This window comes from Spinacia oleracea, chromosome 2 (genome assembly GCF_020520425.1).
Source record: "Spinacia oleracea cultivar Varoflay chromosome 2, BTI_SOV_V1, whole genome shotgun sequence".
NCBI classification, from domain to species: Eukaryota; Viridiplantae; Streptophyta; class Magnoliopsida; order Caryophyllales; family Amaranthaceae; genus Spinacia; species Spinacia oleracea.
In genome coordinates, this window is record NC_079488.1 from 97,955,707 (window position 1) to 97,973,566 (window position 17,860).

At 37.5% G+C, this 17,860-nt stretch overlaps 1 protein-coding gene across 2 annotated transcripts; it reads right to left on the bottom strand.

Moving 5' to 3' along the window:
• Positions 1-789: 789 nt before the first annotated feature.
• On the bottom strand, positions 790-17,860 carry LOC110787951 (GBF-interacting protein 1-like). Of its 2 annotated transcripts, none has more exons than XM_021992588.2 (11): positions 17,318-17,860; positions 12,855-12,898; positions 11,021-11,126; positions 10,659-10,776; positions 10,238-10,536; positions 9,980-10,120; positions 8,655-9,036; positions 4,728-5,010; positions 4,305-4,460; positions 2,609-3,115; positions 790-1,667 (listed from the first exon to the last, which is right to left on the bottom strand). In XM_021992588.2, exons 1-11 carry the CDS (start codon positions 17,481-17,483, stop codon positions 1,371-1,373), a joined length of 2,499 nt encoding a protein of 832 aa, XP_021848280.1. In that variant the 5' UTR covers positions 17,484-17,860; the 3' UTR covers positions 790-1,370. The 2 variants fall into 2 exon arrangements, with proteins under 2 accessions (XP_021848280.1, XP_021848279.1); XM_021992587.2 differs by having other exon boundaries at positions 4,305-4,466; positions 17,318-17,856.

A 17,860-nucleotide genomic window follows, 5' to 3' on the forward strand; every position in this document is an offset into this window, starting at 1 on the left:
TCGAACAATGGTGTTAACTGCATCCAATTGCTATCCTCCTCAAATTCCATGGTCATCATATCCTTGAACCAAACTTTTTTCTTTAATGGATATAATTCCAATTCCATCTTTCATCACTCTATCGCAGAATGAACATTGCAATGTCTATTTTTGCAACCAATCCAATATCCTTCTCCTCCTTTGAGGACGAGTTTACAGAGCTCACGAATTAGCCAACCATTGCCTAATCTGTTGAACATTGGTAAACTCAAATACATGCACAACATCAGAAGGCAAGTGCAGTCCCCTAATTTATATGGCAAATCATTTATTTATTAACCAAGCTATTAGATAAAAGTTACAGACAAGAAACTATGAAAAACAAATTATCGAAAAATAATAATCAAATTATCGATAATTGGCCAACCACAAACTCGATTCAAAGCACCCCCTTGAGTTTTGATTCCCTGGTCTAAATCACAACAGTAAGGACATTAGTCCTCTTCATTATTCATACCGTACCAATACAGAAGCGAAATCCACCTGTATAGTGCAATTACACAACAGCAATCTCCGTATATAAAAGAACGAGTAAGGAAGTTACACTAGAATTACAAAACATATCCAGTGTAAAATGAACAAACCCTCAACCTCCAATGAGAGAAATTCTATCATTAAGTAGCAGGATAAGAGCAGATTGAATGTCAAGGCTACTATAGAAAATGTGACCAACACATAACAATAAATTTTCAGAGTGAGACAGAGACAGAGACAGAGACAGAGACAGACAGACAGACAGACACAGTTAACTGAGACAATTGCGAGCTGCTTTTGCTTGATACCAAATACAACAGTTTCAGTTCATTCAGTACATCCTCTTCTTCCCAAAAAAATTCACTTTACAGATAAGAGAACAGAAAGAAGAAAATGAAGAAAAAGAGGGATTTTCCACTAACCTACCATCTTAGACCTCTTTTAATAAATCCTAGGCTTCATAAACTTCGAAAAATACCTTTCCAGTCACTCAAGTAAGTTCTAATACAAAACTTGAATTTAAAATAAAGTTTTGAAATATGACTGGGGAAGATCAGAAAACCCATATACCAACACAATGAAAAAGAAACCTGCTCATATCACCCCCAAGCTAGCTAAAAATATGTAATATTTAGTCAATGGCAGATTGTCATTCTATACCTCAAACTATACTATTTAGCACCACCAGAAGATACCTTTGGCTAATCCTTCGGCCTGCTTTTATGATGTCACATCCCTCACATTCAACCCCCATAACTTTTTTTTTTGGTTGATAATTCCAGCAGTCCCATATCATTCAGATAACTCCCAACATTGAAAGATCTTGTCTAGCTTACAAGAAAAGGGCATTCTTCAGTTCAGTAGTTATTTGGCCAGTTCATTTGTGTATGTTGAGGTTGTTGGTAAACACTACCTGTCGCACCCGACATATCAACAGCCCCAGGCATGGCCTGGGATTGTTGTAGAAAGGGATGCACACTAGCTGCCGTAACTGCTTGACCAGGATGGTAGATGCCAGCAAAGGTACCTTGGCCACCCTGTGTAGGTGCAAAAGTCACATGCTGACCTTGAGGAGGAAGATTATAGAAAGAGTTCGCTGGTAAATTGGCAATGTCACGTCCTGGTGCAGGAATCCAGACTGCTGGACCTTCGCTCTGCAGGACAATAGAATTTCAACTCAACCGCAGACATAACCAAGAGACGTTTGAGAAACAGTGAAAGGGACATTACACAGTAAAGTCAAAATAGAAAGGTAGTAACAAACATTACTTGAATCCATGCACATCAACAGCTTTACTTTTTTATTTTTTTTACAACACATAATACAAAACACAAATTCAGGGATCATCAACAGCTTTTGAAAAAAGTTCTAATCTATTAGCACAAGGACCGAGCCAACATTAATGGAAAGAAGTAGTCTAAGCCCCCAGAACAGAAAGCTCAAGTGCTCAACCCTCTTTGTGTTCCTCTTAGTTTGTTCCCAACTTTATTTTATAAAAATTAAGGATACAGAACATACACAAAATTTCAACTTACATGTTCAGTGTGAAGCGGCAACTTGCAGTGAAGATAAGTATTATGCAGTAAAATCAATAACAATATACTTCCTCCGATCATTTTTACTCGCAACGTTTGTCACTTTCACGCATGCCAATGCACAACTTTGATCATTAATATCTTTAGTTCTCTTTAAGCAAAGCTTATAAAAAGTTGATGTTTTGAAAATACACATTAAGACGAATCTAACAAGATCTCACATGACTATGTTTTATCTTACATATAAATCACCAACAATAGTCAATGTATAATAGGTGAATAGTGTAAAAATCACAAACGTTGCGAGTATTAAAAATCGGAGGAAGTATGACTTATTCATAAATTAAATCTAAGAATATAGAATTTGCATAAAGTTAAATCACAATATGCCAGTGAGTGGTACTCTCCTCTATGCATGGTATTAACAGTTCAACACTATTAGGGTCCACCCCCGTACCCCTCTTTCTTCCTAACACAAGCCTTAGATCAATCACATTACTATATGTTTGTTCAAATAAAAAGTCTAAACCAAAAAAAAAAATGACAAGATAAAACTAACCTGTTGTCCATTGATATACAAATTACTTTCCTTGAACTGGGATGCAGCAAGATCCTCATTTGCTGCTGAGTTTCCAGCTGTAGAAGCTGAAATTGGACCGTAACCAACTGGTGAGGCCCCATATGGTCCATAACCTCCACCAATACCCATGTGCATAGAATTTCCAGCATTACCTGATGGCTTATACTGAGACAGTGGAAATTTAACTGATGTAGGGGCAGAGGCGGGAGCAGGTTGTGCTGGATATACATTACCTGCCTGAGCTTGCTGAGAGAATGCATTATTACCAATAAACTGATGCATTGCAGGAGGTGGGACATAAAATGGAGGAAAATAATGGCCATAAGGAATATAATTTGGAGGGTAATGTGGCATATGAACTCCGGCTGGTTGGCGAAAAAGAGGCATAGGCTGTTGATTGACGGCTATAGAGTTTGGCATCACACCAGCAGCTTGAGTTGCAACTGGTGTTTGAGCTGCTGTTGAGAAGACCAAGGAATTTCCACCCTGCAAATGGGACAAACAAGAAACAAGTGCATCAATCATCAATTCAAGAATTACCCAATAGAATAAGAATAGAATGCATCAGTTATCTGATAAAAGTGAAATAAAAGACTGCTACAAACTAACATAGGCAGATTGGACAATTCGCTAATTAAAGTGACTTTACTCCAAGTTTCATAAACAAACAAATCCCATAGTAAATCACATGACTATGGTCTACCATATTCAACAAGATGGGATTGCTCTGGCGCGTTCCAACACGACAACTTGGTACGGGTAACTAGAAATTAAGTCCAAAGGTTAGATAACTCAGAAACTATAGGTCAATTTGGTAAAACCATAGTCAATTTCAAGTTGGACAAAAATTCAAACGCTACTATGAGTTTTAACTTTGTCTTCTAGGTAGTAAAAAGAGAGAGGTGATAAAATATTAGCGAGTACATACCATAAAAGCAAATGTGACAATTAAATTGGGACGGACGTAAATGGAAAGTGTGACAATTAAATTGGGACGGAGGGAGTAGAAGGTAGAAATAACAAAATGGTTCAAATACAGTGCGTACATATACCCAACATCAAAATGAGCAGTAAAACATTACTTCGGTTTCAAAATAGATGCAAAATTTTCCTTATCGAAATGTCACAAAACTTGCAACATACTACAAATCAAAATCTGTGTGCATTTGTTGTTACTTCCCATGTAAGGACCAAAATTAGTTTTGACAACAAAAAGGAAAAGGCAGTGACTCAGTGAGTTAAATAGCTCAAGTAACTCCTATTTACTCCTGTCGTTTTCATCAATGATTCACCCCTACGCCCTAGCAGATAATTTTTTGGAAACCCATTATTTTGATGAGGGGATAGAAGTTATTTTAAGAGAAAACAATGTTATTAACAACAATAAAAAGCAGAAGGAACGCTAGAACTTAGAGACTAGATAGCATATATTTAAGTTGGACAAGCAAGAAACTTTGTACTGAACTACTGATAAAAACTGAACAAGTGGAGACATAACATGAGCTGAGCAAGAAAATTAGAAAAACTACTCCGTCCACAATTGAATCCTTAGATGTTATTGAAGTCCCAACTTCCAAATGAGCATACATTGTTGGTTAACACAAGGGTGCATCAAAAGAAAAACAAGCCCTAATATTTGAGATTCTTTTACAATTAGAGAAGTGAGCATACACACCTCGGTCAGAGATTGTGAAGTCTGTGAAGGCAAGACTGCAACATTCCCATTGTACCTGGCAGCAGCTACATGTGCTGGAAAAGGGGACGCGTGCACGTCACTATCTGCTCCAGAACGATAAAATTGGGCATAGAAGCTAGAAGGATCAACTGGTTGCTGTACCTGACCAATAAACCAAATTAGTACATAAAAAAACTTCACACAAAAAACATGGGGAAAAGGACAACATAGGAATTACAAACATATTGTAACAGAAAACTGTATTAGATTCACGGTTTGCAAATAGTAAAAACACATATAAGCCACACATACATCTGCTAATCGAATGGTTAGCATGGTCAGACATCCATCTGACTAAAAGATCTGAATTTAACGTTCCAGAGTTTCAAGTTTCAACACCAAGAAGAAAAACATAACACTTACGACAAAGCTAGAAGCTCTAGAAGCATCAAGAGCTTGAGTCTCCAAGGCTTCCGGTGATCCTAATGGGTTTCCAAGCATCGGTGGCAAAAGACCAAAATTATAACCAGCAGAAGTATGGCCACCGGAATGCTGCAGAGCACTAACTGTCTCCTTCGAGTCGCTGAAATCTGAGACAGAATTAGCGGGAACACTGACATCACCAGATGTCAAGTTTTCCGCTTGCATGGGTGATTGTGAACGATCAACATAATCAGCTTCTTCTCCAGGTGTCAATGTGCTTTGACTGCAGATTAAAATTGGGAATAGTCAGGTTAGATAGTATGGAGTAAGGACCACAACAGAAAAGCATATCATCTCTATAGTTTACACACAACAAATTATATGAAGTTGCAAGTGTCAGATACAAATTTGTTTAGATAGAAGGTCAAACATGCATATGCAATCATCCTAGATATAGCATATACATACTTTTTAAGATATATAATTTATCTTTAAAAGGCAAGAAGAGTGGAGCCAATACTTTTTAAAGAGGTATTGACAGCTATACCAGCCTAGACCCAAAGTGTAACACCCCCGAATTTTCTAATTAAAATAAGAAATAAAGATATAATACCAGGCTGCGACCAAAGGCCAACCTGCATTGCCATCTTTACAAATCACAATGGATGCAGTATATAGACAAAATAGTACACTTAGTTTAATAAGGCACACAAGGGTCATGGGGCCTAGGCACAACCGCGCAAGGGTGAGGTGCGCGCCTTTTGGATACGAGGCGCACATAATTTCCTAATAAACCTTAAAATTCGTTATAGAACAAAATTAACACAATTTGTACTCAAAACAACATAATACTATTGGAGGGCCCTATTTTCTTGCCGGTTCATAAGCATTGCATGATCCCGTTGATGGAGTGCCAGAATTAGAACCTTCCATGGTAATTACAAGCTGGAGATATGAAAATTAACTCATATTATGCTACTGCCACTGTCCAAAAATCTTAGGTTGTAGAGATATGACCGTTGATAGGTCACACGGGGTGTGTTTATATCATTAAGAAAGACAAAAAAAGGATCCACGTCACCCTACTGCGCCTGGCGCTATGCCTTGTGCCTTACTTAAGGCGCACGAAGGCGCGCGTGGTTGATATCAGTGAGCCTAGTGAGCCTGGAGAGCTGAAGGCGCCGAAGGCTATGCCTAGGTGAGCCTTGAGCCTAGGGCGCGCTTTTTTAAACTAAGATAGTACACTTATAAAGCAATGCGCTTTTACCAACTTAAATAAATTGAACAAGTAAGAAGAAAAGATCACTTAAGAGGAATAGATGGAGTGCATCAAGGTTCCGCACTTAGCCCGTTTCTTTTTGCTAGTCATGGACGAATTGACGAGGTCAATTCAAGATGGTATACCATGGTGCATGATGTACGATATTGTTTTGAATGATGAAACCAAAGGAGTGGGAAGTAAGTTGAAGTTATGGAGACAAACTTTGGAATCTCGAGGTTTTGAGTAGAAACAAGACGGAATATATGGAGTGTAAGTTTAGTGGAGTCGAAGACAACAGAGGCAATTGCCTTAGATGGGAAAATTGTCAAGGGTCTGAAATGTTCCGTTATTTAGGATCTATTATCCAAAAGGATAGGGAAATTGGATGGCGATGTGGCTCATAGAATCAAAGCAGGTTGGTTAAAGTGGAAAAGTGTCACGGGTTCCCTATATGATCCAGCCATGCCCCAAAAATTGAAGGGGAAATTCTACAGCACGACAATTCGATCGGCGTTGTTATACGACACAAAAACATTGTCACATGCATAACATGAATATGGCGGAGATGCGCATGTTACATTGGATGTGTGGGCATACAAGAATGGATCGTTTGAGGAATGAGATTATTAGGAAGAAAGTAGGGGTTGCACCGATTGAGTTTAAGATGATGAAAAGTCGTTTAAGATGGTTTGGGCATGTAAGCAAAAGCTCAAGTGATGCCCTGATTAGGAGCTAGAAGGGTGGCAAAGTGATAGAATTGCAAGGGATAGGGGAAGACCTAAGAAAACTTGGAGGAAGGTGATTGAGCAGGATTTGGGATTGAGGAGAATATGATGTCAGATAGGACAGAGTGGAGGGAGAGAATATACGTTGATGACTTCATTTGACTTATACATAGCGGATTTATCCTCCCACTAAGCTAATTTAAAAAATTGAATCACTACAAATCGAAGCACTCTTTAACATGTCAAAACTAAAGTATGAGCACTAATTTAGTCATCATTGAAGGTGCCTTTCAAAGGTACAAGCAATTCAGGTTGTGACATCATATGTTTGTTCACCTATAAAAACCATTGACCTAAGAAAAAAAGCTCTTGGGACTTAACAATTAGCAAAAAAGTACAATCACTGTGCATAGGCTAATATCCAGGCCCTTAGTATCTACTCCCTCCGTATTTATTTAAGAGATACACTTGGCCGGGCACGGGTATTAAGAAGAAGAATTAAATGAAATAAAGTAATAAAACAAGTGGGGTTGGGTAGATATTTTAATAAGTAAAACAAGTGGGGTCCATGTCATTTTAGTGGGTGGGGGGTGGGGGTGGAGTGTAGGTATATTATTTAATTAGATAGTGGTGTTTATAATTTACTAAAAATGGCAAGTGTATCTCTTAAATAAATACGGTCGGAAAAGGCAAGTGTATCCCTTAAATAAATACAGAGGAGTATTATTTTTTAGAAGTCTGATAAAAATATATTTAATACGCAAATGACAACAACCAATGTTTGTTGTTCTCCTTTAGTATTTGGTTTTTGGAGTCATATTTGTAATGGAGTCATATTTGTAATGTTTGGTTTTTGGATTAAAAGAAATAAAGCATATTGGCTTAACAAACTGTCAACAAAGCTTACTTATTTTGAAGCAACAAATGTACGAAAGACCTCCCCCCACCCAAAAAAAAACACATGCCGAAAGCAAGAGCCTCTTTCAAGGCAATTGGAATAAATTTGTGTCAACTTTGTCTTTTTATCCCTCTCCATCTTCTTATCTTATGTCAAAAATGTCATTTTTCAACCCTTGGGACCAATTTTCTCACAAGACAAAAGAAGTCTTAGGCCAAACAAGTACAAATAAGTTAAGTTTAGACTAAAAGGTCAAATAAGTAATGAATAATAAGTTCAGACCAAAAATAATATTTAGCAAGTATAATTAAGTTAAGTTATTGTTAAAAAAGTTCACACAAGGTCAAAAGTTCGGCCTAGAGCTAATCAGTTCTGGAGTTTTCAGGTTAAGGAATTTAATTACCGGTTTCATTTCTCTTCTCCTGTCATCTCCCTTAATCTTCTCCTTAACACTCCCGGTAAAGGATATAAAATGGAAGGAAAAACAAAGAATTCAGCGGCTGAAAAAGAAGCAATCCTCATATAAACTGGAGTTTGGGGTACTAGATATGAGAAACAATATCGTCAGGACAATTGGATATAGTGATAAAATCATCTATGACAGACAAGAAATGGGGACAACATAGATTCACCATAAGCTGAATGATTTACCATGTACCTACACCTATCACCCACCTCCACATCCGCAAATTTGGCATCTTAATAAGTGGACACCAGCAATTTAACAAGTACTCTTCCGTGATAAAATCTAACAGGGAAATATGAAAAATAAAACCTCTTCACAGAAGAGGATGCGAAGGATATACAAGAAAAGGAATCCATGCAATAAAAAAAACTACACACAATATCTTATGCTGTCGAGCCTGTCAATATCTTGAAACAGTGACTCAGGGCTGAGATTCGATTTATCGAGCAGCATTTGAGGACAAAAGAGTGAAAGACAAAGAACAATTGGACAGGAAGAATGGCAGGTTTAAACTGACAACAATTGATTGCCAGATTGGCTGCATATTGTGGGAACAAAAGCGTAAAACGATGCATACCTTGAGGTCTCCTCTACTGTTTCATCAATCCCCTGTTCTGTCTCCGAAATAGACTTTGAAATCTCAGTTTCTAATTCGCTAGGATCTTTTGAGGCAATAACAAAAGTATCAAAGCTTCCAAAGCTCAAACCAGTTCGAACAGCATCAGGCACATGGATATGGTTCGGAATAATAACATGCTGATTGTCCTTAACATGTAGACCTTCCAGCTCCTTCTCGAGCTTGTTGGTAGCACCAACTGAATCAGTTATGATTTCCACAGACTGGTTGGGTGTACAAGTTTCAGCTTGAGTATTAAAGCCTTCAGGTGTAGCTGGTGTTTTAAGTTCTTGAACGGTGCTTGTGTTGGTCACCTTTGGCTTCCACTCCTTGTTGGGCCCCACTGAAATATTAAAGGTTGGTTGCGTAAAAATTCAAAGCTCATTTTTGAGAACCCAATAACATTGTGCAGAGAATAGAACATCTAACAAAGCACACAGTAAGGGAACAAGTTACCCTCAGACAGCAAACACAGATGACCAATTAACCCGATTCCTTTTAAACTCTGCAACTGTATAGCTCTAAAAACCCCAGCACCCTTAGTCCACAAAGAGAATATATAAGTTACCCTATCCTACAACAAATCGCATGCAAAGTGACACCCCGAAGATGTGTGCATTACGTTCTAACCATTACAACACCGCATTGCCATAAGCATATACAATGCCAAACTTCACAAAAAAAATATAATCTTAAGACACACCCAAACCTTCTAGGTAATAAAAGAAAATCGAGTGCATAGGATTTGCAAAAAGCAAGGTCAAGCAACAGAGAAAATAAAATACACGAGAAGCTCCCCAAACAAAACCACCCCAATTCTACAACTCCGATAATTGAGGAGCCAGTACCTCAAACATTAAGGCTCCTCACTGTGATGGGGATGCCGACCTAAGTGAAGTTACCAAAAGTTGTGAACTTAGAAAACCAGGGACAAGAGTTTCATTCAGTGCAAACCAAGTGGGACTCGATTTAACCTAAAAGGTAGTACACCTTTCTGTTCTAGGATAACCCAAAGTAATGTCTGCTTATAAAAAATAAATGTTGGATTTGTTTTATTTGCCAAGTTTGCCTATTTTCTTTTGGGAAAAGAACAAGTGGCATTATTTGTATAACATGTCAATAAAAATCAGTCAGCTAATTTCTAAAAATCAGAAGAAAAAATCACCACAGTGACATCCCCCTTACAGGATGAAACGAGTACAGATCAATCCAAGATATAAAACTTCATTTGCCACTTAGCATTCAAGTGCAACGGATATCTTAATGAGAACAAGAGAAGGAATAACCTTTCTGAGAACCCAAAGCTTGCTGTGACCGACTACCATAGTTAGAGGATGGTCGACTAGAGCTTCCATGACTCAGTGATGAAGATTGCAAAAATTCTGCAGACTGATTCTTCCCCGCTTGTGACTTGCCGCCCATTTTACCTAGGATCACATTCCCAATATCAGACCCAAATCAGCACTAACAAAAAACGCTCAAGTTGAACCAAATAAATAAAGGAAACATAAAATCCATACTATAAGTTTGTCAATGGTCATTACCAGCTTTTGATTTGTTTTCAGGAGATATATTAAAATTTGGCTCCACATGGGAGCGCTGGCCTCCAACATCACGTTTAATGATGCCAACAGTAGCAGGGACATGTGTATCATTAGAACCAACATCTGTTAAGATTGCTGGCATAACAGATTCCACAATCACTCCAGACAACATGTTCGATTCCTTGCTTCCAACACTTCGTACTTGTGGCTCAACTTCCTTGGCACCGCTTGAAGTATTGGCAACTTTAACACCTTCAGAAACTACATTAACTGAACCATTGGGCATCCCTGTCACAGAGCTGTATAGGAAAAACAACAGTCTAAACATGTAAACTCATTGATAAACGAAGCTCGTGACAATAGCAACAAGACCATATGTGATTAGCTGCTTTTAAAAGTAACATTTCCAACAGGACATCACCTTCTGTCATCCTTTCTCTTTGTCTCCTGAACCGGAGTAGACGATATGGATCGAACATGCTGAGAAGCTTTATTGATTCCATTCTCCTTAGCAGGAATACTTCGTCCCCCACCAGCATCTGAAAGAGTCATCCATACAGATCAGATCAAATTAGATACAATGAAAATGCTAGCAAGATAGCAAGTAAGAAAACTAGCAAACAGAACATGCAACCTCTAGCCCTTAGGTAGATAAATCATTACTATTACGAGAGCCCAAAATTGAAAAGCAGACAATAATTTGGAACTTTTACCAGCAACAACAGATAAAAGACACGTCAAGTAACTTCAAAAAAGACCGATAACTACAGAAAAGCAACTCACCCTGAGCTGCAGAGCGAGATGTATAATTTCCCCGTGCACCTCGACCACCCCGTCCTGATGGACCAGGTCTCGGCCGTGAATCAACAATATCTCGGATGGTCTGGTTCTGTATTATACAAGCACAATGAGAAATCGAAATGGAAAAATCTATCAGCAATCTAACCAAAAAGGTGCAGTAACCAACAATGGCTATCTCATAAACTGTTAGGAAATTCCACAAATTTCGGATCTCACACAAAGTTTAGACGCTATAATGCTAGATGCAGTAAAAAGTAAGCAGAATTTATAAATTAGTTGAAATAACAAAAATGTTATTTAAATACATAATACCTCAAAGCAAAGGCTTGAGAAAGGAAATCAAGAATAAATTTTTACAATGGCAAAACCAATAAATGAAACTTCATTTTTCCCCCTATGTAAGAAGCACCACACCAATCATAGAGATTATGAAACGATATACGTAGTACGGAAATTGTACATGGAGCATACATGGTTCAACACCTTCAAGTCCAGGGCCTTCTCAAATGTGGGACTTTTCAGAAGTATTTTCTAAATTCTCCTGAAAACGTTTGTGTACTGGACAAAAGGAAACTTAATAAAGTTCAAGTCAAAACTCCCTGTCCTAAATAAGAAGAATGCTTGCATAAGGGTCTTAAATAAGGGTTGAGACAAATGAGTTGATCAGTCTTGTTGGTTGTCTCATGCCAAGTAGGGTAAAAGCAGGAGTTGGCAGTCTTTTCCAGTTCAAGTCACAATCTCTAAATGCAACCAACATTTGGAAATTAATCAACGGATGGGTTATGGATCAATTGAGTACAGGTCTAGAAACAGGTTATTACTGCAGCATTGAGCAGAGTAGGCTGCCACAGCTGGCCTTATGCATCCCAGTAAAACTTCACATGGTATAGAGATGGGTGCCTGATAGAGAGCACAGCCCATAAAATACATGGTCAGGGAGAAGAGCATTGCAAGAGAGAAGACAGAACACAAAGAGGAATAACAGAAAAATTGCCGAGGGGTTGATTTAGCAGTCAAAATTTCCTGATTTAATAAACAGCTAACCTTAGAGGATCTCCAAGTCAAATTTCTTATATGCACCAAGGAAAAAGGTGCCCATTTCCCATACAAAATCTCATATGCAGAGCACATGAGCATGAAAATGTGAGGGAGTGCACCTAGCTCTAGGAGGTAGTTTTAACTATTAATATTTCAAGCCTTAGAAAGGATATCTGTTTCAAGTAGTATCTATTTAACAGCAATTTCACACACATTGTTTCATTTCTACTTCCCGTGCTTTTCACCCAAAATTCCAAAATCACTTCACGCTTAGGGAAAGTTCCATAATATCTGCCATCTATGCATAAACATTTAGGGAAAACTGCTTGAAGTCAATCCTTGTTTATGCCAATTTGTTTAAAACCATGTCTTTCCATATTTCCTTTTACCAGCCACGTCTATGTCTTCTTTAACAACCTACGAACCACCAGTGTTAACAGAAATTATCAAACTGCCGCGCATTCATATCCCAACGTGCTCACCTCCTTTTTTTCAAGCACAACCCCCCTGAATTCAAGCTTATACGACATGAGACAGCAAGAATTTTGTCATTAAAATAAAATTGAAAAAAACTAACACGGCCTATAAACACAATTAGCATTTGGCAAACACAAGTCAATAGTCTCAAATATAGTAAAAACTAAAAGACCTAGAAAGTTAAGTCAGAACAGCCACTAAACAAATAAGGGCTCAAAAGATAAAAATAATTACTCGATAAAGTTAAGTTCAGGATAACATTCAGGAATTTCACAAGTAAATACACTTCATAAACACGTACCTCTTTCTTCCGATCTTTTCTGCTTTTCACTTCATGGAAGGTATCTAAAGAACATTTAAAAGAAACATCATAAGTAGGCGAAGAGTAATACTGGATTTTTCTTTCAAAAGTACATAATATATGAGATTGCAATATGCAACTACCACAAATCATGCTCCCTTCTCAAAATCAATACACGTAAGTAGGAGTTTAAGTGAATTCTTATTCTCAATAGATTTGGAAAGGTCACAAATGAGAAATACTAAGAGAAGCATCATAAGTAGGCAAAAGAGTAATACTGGATTTTTCTTTCAAAAGTACATAGAATATGAGATAGCAATCTGCAACTACCACAAATCATGCTCCCTTCTCAAAATCAATACACGTAAGTAGGAAGCTTAAGTGAATTCTTATTCTCAATAGATTTGGAAAGGTCACAAATGAGAAATACGTCAGCTTCATATTATAACCTAAACTAAGTGTCTAACTAAATCCCTATATTTTTAATTTTCTAAGAGAAGCATGCAGGTCAATTAATATACAAACAGAGAAGCAAACTAAATCTTTCTCAAATACCACGAGCAAGATGGAAACCAGTACTGAAAGATACTAAAGCCAGGGAATCCTGCACCATTTTAATGATTTGGTTACTTTTTGGCAAACTGTGAAAAGTCTCCCTTTGACCATTGGCGCAAGGAAAATATTAATCTCCTCAGACAAAACTTTCTTCAAAATTGGAACTTATCAACACACTCAACACAATTCAAAGTTCAGAATAAAGCTTAGTTCTTTTGCCAAATACTTTTACTAACTTGGCTGTCAGTTATGTCACCCCATGTAAATCAGTATATGTCAACACATACAAGAATCATCTGATGTGAATCAAGCTCACTAGAGAAGGCATATGTACCACTAAACATCAGCGTCTTTGTTGATCATACTTAAACAATCCAAATACTTAATTTGGAATGCCCCTCTCATCAATTTCAAACAACTGAGACATTCTCATGTCATCCTTTTCATGTATCTCTCATTTGTCATCAATGTTTCAACAAAATATGCTCCCTCCACCCCATATTATTTAGAACATGTACTTTTATTGGTTCTCCCAAATTATTTGTACACTGCCTCTCTCTTACTTCTTCAATTGACCCTACACTATATCTCACTTTTCTATCACACTTTCTCTTGTGAGAAAGCAAGGGAGAGACCTTGGTGAAGCACGGAACAATTATTTTCAATCACAAAATCGTTACACGGAATCACATAGGTTTAAAAATACAAAAAGTAACAAATAAAGCTATAAAAAGCAGAAGTCTATCAGAAATTCTTTAGCTTACCATATCAAAAATGTTGCATTAAAAAAACATAACACAAACAATTTATATTAATGATTAAATTCGGAAATCTAGTGCACACCTCTAATCCTAAAACTACGGTCATAAAACCCTAATACTCAGTTTCTTTAGGGGAGGCACACCTCAACTGCCCTTTTCAATTAACTGTTGAGCTAAGTGATTACTCCCTCCGTATTTTATTAATTTGGTGCACTTTCCATAATCGGCCGTATTTTATTAAGTGGTTCACTTTCCATTTATGGAAACTTTTTCTCTTATTTTATAATATTATTTCCCCATGGACCCCTGGTCCACTAGTCATATTTTTTACTCCCACTACTCCACTAGTCATATTTAATACTTCCACTATCTACTCCAATTGTATTTTTTGTTTTGAGGGGATCTTTTACTCCAATTGTTTAATTTACACTTACCCCACTTGTTTCTTTGTTTTCATTCATTCATTCATTATCATTACCCCATTGCCTCAAAAAGGCTCCCGCAAGAAGCGGGGTAAGGGGGGGTCAGACGTACGCAACCTTACCCCCACTTGTTTCTTTGTTTGATAAAATTAAATCACCTTCATTGAACTTTGTGCCGGTCAAAGTGCACCACTTAATAAAATACGGAGGGACTAATTCTCTACAAGAGCTCCACAAGGTGACTTAAAAATATGCTGTCTTTCTCTATAGCAATTGCTTTTTTGTTCTTAATTAAACTTAACTAACTAGTAAATCCAATAATATACTCTCCTAAAGCATGAGATGTGGGGGTGATGGGCTATTAGGGATTTAATAAAAAATGATAAATTTTAAAGGAGGAATCTTCTAGTCTTAATTACAGCCATTAGACAGTAAAAACGAATCTGAGAATAAATAGAGTAAATCCAGATGAATACAAACTCTGAGAGACAAATACACAACCAAGCATAACTGCATAAGGGAATGCACACCCTTACAACTTTCTTTTAAACTACACCTAACGCATCAAATTATTGTGCGAAACAGAATCAGGAGGAGTTCTCATATGGGCTTATCTAGCCTTGCGCACCACACGTAAGCCTCCCTCTAGTCTCGATTCATCCTATAAGAACTTAGCTCCATTTATTCATAGATGATACAAGGGTCCAGCCAAAAAGACTGTCCTCATAACCACTTCAGAAGCCCAAACGTACATCAAGAACATAAGTGACTTTCCTTCAGTCACCTTGAAAGAAAATGAAATTCACTATCAACCATTCATCTAGTATCCAATATTTATTCAATGTATCCAAATATGCATCTTCCAATTTGCTAAAGCGTCAGTAATCAGTATGTATCGGGCTCCCCATGAAATATAACTCTTTAAAATTCTTACAACTCTAAGTCATCTATATTATCTTTAACAAAACAAAAGGCTAACTCAAACTGATTTTTATATAAAAAATGATGATCAGCCTGTAGCTAAGACAAGGAAACAGAAATTGCGGTATAAATTGATTCCCGGAACCAGCATTTCAGTAATTTGAAGGCAGTATTCAAGGAATTACTGAGTCAACAATTCTATAAGAAAAATGAATCAAGAGGATTAGAAAAACATAAATTACCAAAATTCAATAGCTAAAAACTCCAAATCTGGTTACCTCCATGAAAATAAATGCAACTAAACTACACTAACAATCTACTTTTTCCACAAAATTTTGAGCCAATCTTATAGGCAAGTCCTTCCACATAAGGTCGTCATATATCTCTGAGAATTAACTCTTAAAAAGAAAAACATATATCAGGGTGTTAACATTTGTTCCTCACAATTTAAGGAATAAAAGCATCATGCGTCCTATGAGCTTAAGACCTCAGCAACTTAGAATAGCCTCCTTCAAGCTTATAATCTCTTCGACCTAGAACTGGCTCCTAGTCTCCTACTAGCATAAGATCTAGGTGACGTAGAATTCTCCATGTACGACTTCTTCCAAGCCATCATAATCTGAACTCGTATTGTTTATCTCAATTAACCATCTAAGGCTATTTAGTTTGGTTTTACATGAGGGATTTAAAGGTTTGATCTTCCTCAACATTACCAAAGAAGTTCGACAATCAATGCTCTCTAGGTCGATCTAAGTACCCAACTCTTTGTCCAATTTGCATGCCTCCCATGGCCATATAGCTTAATTATAAATGCATGCAACAAACTTCCAATCACTATCCTAAAGAGACCCAACATACCGCTCCCTGTGTTCCCACATGAGCCTATCTCCTGATAGACATTGCATGAATACAGCTTAGTAGGATTTGGCTAAGTGTACTAATATACTTTCAACAGAAAATGATAATCGGATAATCGTCCACTACTTGCTTGGTAACTATCCAATATAATTTCTGATACGCATACATAAAATATACTAAGAAGCCACTTCAGAAAGGAAGGGTGTAATATTGTGAAGCTAAATCTTGAAGCTCTCTTTAGCAAAGGGTGTTGTATCAACTTAAATCTCCTCTATCTTACAATCAGAGGCAGCTGGACACACGTGTCGAACAAGTTCTAAGCCCAAGGGTTTGAGATGTGACTAAGTGAGCGCCTATCAACTCAACTAAGTTTTGTCCTTGCAATTTGCGCTTTTTCTTTTTAGATTTCTAACAAACAGTCTTCTTGGTTAATGTAGGTTCATGATCATACTTGCCATTGAGCTATTCAAGAGTCCGAAAACAGTCAAATTTAACATCAAATAGTTGTAAATTAATTCATAACCTCCAAATACACGATTGACAGAGATACTCTGAAAAGTAACCACCTCTCAAGTGATTCTGTTAAATTTTGCCATCTCAAAGTTCTGACTTAGCTGGCACAATGGCTAATCATACTGCAGCCAAGTCCAAATGTAAGCATCCCTCCGTTGCCGCTCTACCCATAAGGAGTTAAGACGCCTAACATATAACTATATGCTACATAGTTCTTCTTACCTTAGATAAAGCAAATTAGTACAGCAAATGACGCATCGAAAACCGAACAAGTTATTAAACAAATCCAGCTCAAAATTAAACCCCTCAATTGACCAAACGCAAAGTACAAACACCAAAGCAGGAAAACACAACGAATAACCATGCCGAAATGCAGCCAAAAACAGATCAACGGGGCAAAATGGAAGAATAGAGAGAGAGAAAATAAGGACACCTTGAAGAAGGAGTTTCTGAGCGGTTTCATTAGGATCCATGGAGCATTCCTTAAGCATTGCATAAATCTCTTCATCACTATGATTTCCAGTGATCTCTTGGATGTTCTGGATAGTCTTCTTCACATTGCTAGGGATTGTTGACGACGCCCTAACCCCACCGCTCATCTTCACAAACCCCCTCCTTCAAACCCTTAAATCAATCCCGAATTTCAACAACTAAACAACAACGGCAAAGCTTCTTCAATCAATTTGATGTTTCTGTAAAAAAACAAAGAGGAAAGGGAAGAAAAAGAAGAAAAACAAACCCTAGAAACAAAAAAGGGGGGAAATTGAGTGAAATTGATGAGATTTGGGGGAAAAAGAAGGGAACTTTGAATTGATCTACGCGAAGGGAGGAGAGAGAAAGAAGAGGGAGGGGGGAAAAGAGGAGAGGAAGGAAGAAGAAGAAGAAGAAGAAGAAGAAGAAGAAGAAGAAGAAGAGGGAGTGTAGGGCTTTTTTGGTGGGTTTGACACTTTTGTACTTTCTTTCCCCCTCTCTTTTT